The sequence below is a fragment of the Melopsittacus undulatus genome, chromosome 6 (assembly GCF_012275295.1).
Source record: "Melopsittacus undulatus isolate bMelUnd1 chromosome 6, bMelUnd1.mat.Z, whole genome shotgun sequence".
Classification (NCBI taxonomy): domain Eukaryota; kingdom Metazoa; phylum Chordata; class Aves; order Psittaciformes; family Psittaculidae; genus Melopsittacus; species Melopsittacus undulatus.
This window is the reverse complement of record NC_047532.1, coordinates 83,703,064-83,709,465: the sequence shown is the minus strand read 5'-3', so window position 1 is coordinate 83,709,465 and position 6,402 is coordinate 83,703,064. Positions and strand designations below refer to the sequence as shown.

The window sequence follows — 6,402 nt, the reverse complement described above, 5'->3', positions numbered from 1 at the left end:
CACAGCTCTCCCCGCCCTGCCCACACCGCACCCAAGGCGGCCCCGCCGCCACCGCCCCGCTCCGGGAGCCGCAGGGCGGACGTTCCCCCCCGCGACCGCCCGCGATGGTGCAGCCCTGCCTGCGGGCGGGGCCGCGGCCGCCGTGTGGTGGAGAGCGGCGGGCTGAGGGGCGTGAGGCGGAGGCGGCTGGGGAGCGGGAGAGTGACCGGAGGCCGGCGGCTCCGCTGGAGACCCGACCTGCTGCCCGCACCCTGCCTGCAGCCCGCACTGACTCCTCAGGGCCCCGGAGGACCTGCCCGACTGTGGCCCCTCTGTTAATGTGGGCCGCAGGATCTCACAGCTCTGAGTCCGGTTCTCTGCCTCCCGCAGCCCACAGAAGCCACCAACAGCCCCTGACAAAACCAGGCATTCCAGAAAGGGAGCAAAGGGACAATTAGGTTTTCACAACCTGTCATTTGGGCTTTATGGGATGATACTGGCTCCCCACACATCCGAGCAAACCTGGTCCAAGTGGCTGGAGAAAGGCAAGGCTACTTAGGTCTGAAAACCAACCTGAGGCAGGTTGGGACAAGGATAAAACTTAGGGAAGGAAAAAGGGTTGAAGGGGCTGGTGTGGCTCTGCCTGACCAGCCCTAAAGCCATGTGGTGACAGTTCAGCCATGCTGTGGGAGTCTGAGGACTCCAGGGTAAGAAAGGTCTTGGGAGAGACAGGACTGGAGGCTTGGAGGGCAGAGGAATTCATCCTGATTCCTAATATAGTTGGGGTACAAACTGCTGATGGCTGCAGCCACCAACAACACCAGGCATGGAGCCTTGCTGGGGAGTGAAACACAGCAAGAAGGGAAGGCCAGAATGCTGCTGGGCTGAAACACTCAGTGGCAAGGGGCCCAAATCACCATGCTGGGCTCAGTTTCCTTTACACCACAGAGACTCACCCACCACTAGCCCCTTGGAGCAGTAACCTTGTCCTTCCTGAACACAGCAATAAGAAGCATTGCAATGGTGGGGAGCAGTTTGAGAGGGGCTGTACTGCAGGTGCCCTCAGCAAGGCACCCGGGGCTTTGAGATGCTGCTGGGGCCAAGGAGGTGTCCATCTCTTTGGTCCTTCTCCATTCTGCTTGTATCTGCTGAACTCAGTGAGTTCTTTGTTTAGTAGCATTAGTTTTACCAAGCTTACCTGCTGTCAGCTCCTGCAGCCGAAGGCTTCAGCTACTTCAGCTGCTAACCCTAATCCATGAATGCCAAACGGGACTATGGAGAGAGAACAACACAGTTAATCAGATTTCCTCTGCAACAGCAGCATTGGGCTGCCCAAACCCGCCTGTCCCATGCACCCTCCTGCTCTCCTCTGTGTCACCCCAGGTGAGGAGCCCAGGGACACAGCCAGCCCAGGGACACAGCCAGCCCATGGACACAGCCAGCCCAGGGACACAGCCACCCCATGGCTATGGCCATGCCCGGCGCCAGCCACGGGTGCAGCATGACCAAAGGTCACTGCACGCCCCAGCAGCTGTGCCCTCCCACTCTGTGGAGCTGGTTCCTCCTTTGCCTAACGGTGGGGCAGGAAGTGTGGGTGCGAGCAGCGAGCTGAGCCGTGCCGGGGAGCAGGCTGCCGGCACCAGCATGGCCTGGCAGGAGCAGGGCTCGGCTGAGCCAAGGGCAGCTGGCATTGCCCGGGCATTCACCTTCCAGGGAGGCACACGGCCCAAAGCAGGGAGCCTGGCTCGCATCTCCCATCTCTGGCCAGCCACCATGGGGAGCAAGGAGCGTTTCCATTCACTGCAGAGGATGGACACCAACAGGAGCGTCAGCCGGAGCAGCCAGGGCCTGGGGAGCTGGGGCAGGACTGCAGGCCGGCTCTCTGTTGGCTCCGGCAGTACCCGCAGGAAGGAGCTGAAGGAAATTCTCCTGCAGAGCAACAGCCCCGGCAGCACCATGCGGTTTGGCACTGCTCAGAGAACATCCGATGTCGGCAGTGGCCTTGCAGGGACACACCAAGAGCAGAAGGCTGAGCAGAGCCCCGAAGTGTTCTCCCTTGCCCTGGATCCTCTGGAGCATGAATGGCTGCTGACAGTGGCCCAGGGTGATGCAGACAACATCATCAGGCTGCTGGACCTAGATCCCAGTCTGCTCAACAGGAAAGACTTTGTGACAGGCTTCACTGCTCTCCACTGGCTTGCCAAGCATGGCCACTATGAGAGCTTCATCCAGGTCATCTCCCATGCCCAGAAGAAGGGCTATCCCATCAACGTGAACATCCCTACGGCCAGCGGTGGCTTCACCCCCTTGCATGTGGCTGCCCTGCAGGGACACGAGCTGCTCATCAAAGTGCTGGTGGGAGCTTATGGGGCAGACACCAGCCGCAGGGACCACAGCGGACGCAAGGCTTGGCAGTACCTGAGTGCAGACACCTCCCAGGAGCTGAAGGAGCTGGCGGGGGCTTTGGAGGAGGACTTGGTCCAGCTGTGCTCTCACAACACCAACAACAACTGTAAGTCATCCAGTGAGGCCAGGGCAGGGCAGGACTGTGTGGACTCCAGGGCTGAGGGGAAAGCCCATCGCTCCTGGAGCATGTCAACCCTCCGGGTCTTTGTCCGACAGGCATTTGCTTTCTTCCAAGAGCGCTAAAGCTCCCCTGGCCCTGTCCTGCAAACCTGTGCTGAATAGTAGCTGGACGAGCCTGTGAGGGGCTGGGAACTGCACGAGGGCTGGCACTTGAAATCCCAGCCAAACAGGGATTAACATCCTGCATGGGGGCCCTGTGGCCATCCAGGTCTCACGTGGTCTTTGGGGCTTGTGGCAGTATTTGTGTGTGTGTGGCAACCATGGCCATGGGGAGCATTGCCTGTGTCCAAAGGGGATTTGTCCCCCACCCTTGCTGATGGGCATTCCTTGCCACAGCCCAGCAGAGCCCCACAGTGGGGGCTCACATGCTAGCATTGCTGTAGGGAGCTGATTCTGTGACACCCTGCATGCCTGTGTGGGGATGCTGACCCTCCATGGAAGGTGTCCTGTGCTGGGGGGGATGTTTGGGTGCTTGTCCCAGGATGCTGGCAGACTTTGTGTGTGACTGCAGGTGGGTCATGCAGCGACTTGGTGTCTTTGTTGTCCCACCTGTAACATGAGGCTGTGTCGTGGTTTAAGCCCAGCCAGTAACTCAGAACCACGCAGCACTCCCATGTTGCCCAGCAATGCTATGAAGTTGGATTCGTCATGGCACCTCAGGTGCCTGGATGGAGACACTGGCAGAATATAATCACATATTCACAAGCACACTCTTGTGATATCAGAGGCCTGGCACTGGGCTGACCATGGAGAAGCAACTATGGCTTCAGAAACAAGCCCACCAATGTTTTTTTTATGTATGCTTTTCTGCTGGCAGGGAGAGTGGGTACAGACAAGCAGGCTGTGCCTTCAGCCACATTTTCCAGCTCCCTGTGAGGTTTCTAGACCTCTTCTACATGTACCTCCTCTGGGCTGTTGTTTGTCTGTGACAACTAAAGCTGTTTCTCAATAAAGTAAGAGCTGGAGTGCCCAGCGAAACAGAAGGTTTTCAAAGTTCAAGACAAGTCCCCCCTGGCAGCCTCTCCCTGGGATCCCCATCCAGGGGGGCCTGAGATGCTCAGCTCCACTGCAGATGGGAGCAGGAGTGGAGGAGGCAGGAGAGACACCCAGTAGGGTAGCATGTGGTGGTTCCCACAGGGAGTGGAGTTGATGAGCAGCTCTGGAACGATGACTCATTGCTCAAAACCATGGAAAATGTACAAAGGCTGAGAGATTATCTTTGTTGCTACTGAGGTCATGCTCAAAAATGAAACTCTTGAGAAGCATTCCTATAGCAGCATAACCCTGTGTGTATGTATATACTGGTAACTTCATTAAACAGGCAAAACCTCTACTTGCCTGTTTGTGTTTGTTTCAGCAAATGAAGCTCTGCCCAGTTGATTCCAGCTTGCTTTTCACATTCTCAAAAGCCAGGGCTGCTTCAAAATATCTTCAGAAAAACAACTTCCCTTTTTCAATCAGCATGAGACCATTTCTACCCCCTTAAATAGCAATCCCATTTGAGAAGTGACTCTCAGACAGCACATGGGGAGTTTCTGTTCCCCATCACAGTGCAGAAGCTCAGAGACATCACCCCATTTATATTCAGATTGTGAAATGCTGCTCAGACACTGGAATAACCCAGTCTGCAGTGGACAATACATGGAAGAACATCCTCCAGATAAGCAGACAGTAATCTGGTGACTGGATAGTGACAGGTGACACTGTCACCCACATGACATGGGGGACACATAGATGTGTCTGGACATCTTAATCACCAAGATCAGCAGCAGAGACATACAAAACACACTGGGACTGGATTTAATGCCTGATCTACACTGGGTTTGTAATGCTTTAACTCTTAACAGATTAAGGACTATAGCAACATACCTCCTTTCAGAATCTCCCTGGCTACATCCATACCACAGGACAACAGGCTGGCTTCCAACAAGCCTGGCCACAGCAGCACAAACTCCATAGAAAAGCACTGATGGCAGAACACCAGCAATCCTTAGAGTTCTGGTAGCCACAGCACTGTTGGCAGGACAGGTGGGTGCATGTCTGGTGAAGTATTTTTTGACCCATTAGTCCTCTCTCACCCTTTCACAGCAGCATACTGTTGAGAAGAGGGTGCAGGACCACTCTTGACATTCTTCTCTGAGTCAGGCACAGAGTAACCAGTGGAATCAGTGAGAATTTCCTTGAAGGAGCGGTTTCCTTGGCATTTGAAACTGCAGCTTAGTCATGCTTCACCCGGAAACACGGACTTCCATTGGAAAATAAAATTTAACTGGCAAATGCCACACTTAAGTAAGATTAAACAATTTTAGTGCTTGCCTCTCTTTGACAGCTGTCCAAATCGCCTACAGGCAGCTTCCCAACCATCTTTTGGCCATGGGTTTGAAGCTGTACTCTGCTCTGAGACAAATTAGGCAGGCACTTCAGAAGAAGCAAGACCAGACCCTGGTGTTACAACATACTCATCAATGCCACCCCTGCCTTGCCTGCCCTGCAAGGGATCCTCTCCTCAGAGCAAATGCCAGTACCCTTTCTGCTGCTGTGCATTGTGTTTGCCCCAAACACCACCCCTCATTCTCATGGTTTATTTTCAGGCCTACAGAGGGGAAATCGGTTTGCAAATACAGATGTTTAAAAAATACTCAGGTATATAATCTTTGTACACTTTGTTTCTCACTCAAACAAAAGCCTATCCACAAAAATGGACTAGAATATCCAAGTTGGGTTTTTTCTTCTTTAAAGCTTCTGTTGATGTCTTAGTTACTGTCATTAGCCCAGTTCTGCAGAGATCTCTGATCTCCCTCACAACTTGCAGGGAAGGAGAGGGCAAAGAGAGCTGCCACAGGGCAGCAGAAATCATTCACACCCAGAGGTATTTGTGTTGGTTAAGGTTCTGAAGAAGACTGAGTTTAACCCAATTTTAATTTGTAGTAAATTACTTCATGCTATCCCTTCACGTCCAATCTGAAAAGCAGTCAAATGGAGAAAAATATTATGAGGGGTTATTTTCTAAAGCAGCTCCTTTGTAGAAGCTGCTTCCACCTAATAAAAATAGCACAGTATTGGGAGACTATCTAACAAACAGTAATACATAGTTCAATCTATTATGTAGGAAAGGCTTCCCACAAATGCAATGGAGAAAACTCTTTCCATTCTCAAAAAATTACTTTCCTCCCCCTCAGCTAGGTCCTCATAGACACAAGTTAAGAGAAACTCTGCGAGCACCTCTGCCTGCCAGCAGTGGTGATGGGGAAAGGCAGAGGGCTGTTCACAAGGCTCCAAGGCTGATCTTTGATCTTCAGCAGTGCTGTTATTTCCTAAACACTTGTTTCAGAGAGAAGAGCACAGAAGAGATTTTAAAAACATGGGGTAAAAGTGTTTGCAGCACCTGGGCCTCTGTTGAAACATCTCTGGCAACGCTGTTTGCTGCTTTCCTCTTGCAAGTGACTTACTGCTTCCCCCCGATAATGAGGTAGAAACTAGACTCTTACCAGACAGGAAAGGGCTAGAAGTTACCTCTGAAGTGTCCTGAAGATGGTAAAAATCCCAGCCTTGCTCTGCTGTGCTCACAGAAACTTCCAGTACACCTTCCTTAGGAGGAAGACTGTCAGGATCTGAGTGAGCCATCTATTTGTTATGCATTTATGCGTGCCCAGCATATGCTGCTGCCCAGCATTATTTGCTGTGAAACAGAACATGAAGAAGATGTATCTATTTACCTTCAACATGAAAAGCAGCAACACAGAACATATGGCAGCCTGAGGCTTCCTCAGGAAGCTGCCACCCAGGAACTGAGCTACCGCAGCAGCCTGAACCCAGAAAACAGCACATCAATGTCAG

General features: G+C 52.7%; 1 protein-coding gene across 1 annotated transcript; it reads left to right on the top strand.

The window, feature by feature from the left end:
* The first annotated feature begins 1,582 nt into the window (after nt 1-1,582).
* On the top strand, nt 1,583-3,852 carry SOWAHD (sosondowah ankyrin repeat domain family member D). The gene has a single exon (XM_031048277.2). It carries the CDS (start codon nt 1,624-1,626, stop codon nt 2,626-2,628), a length of 1,005 nt encoding a protein of 334 aa, XP_030904137.2. The 5' UTR covers nt 1,583-1,623; the 3' UTR covers nt 2,629-3,852.
* Nucleotides 3,853-6,402: the final 2,550 nt, after the last annotated feature.

What these genes read in the sequence shown, in the direction of transcription:
- SOWAHD (XM_031048277.2), top strand. Translation starts at nt 1,624, where the DNA reads ATGGCCTGGCAGGAGCAGGGCTCGGCTGAGCCAAGGGCAGCTGGCATT.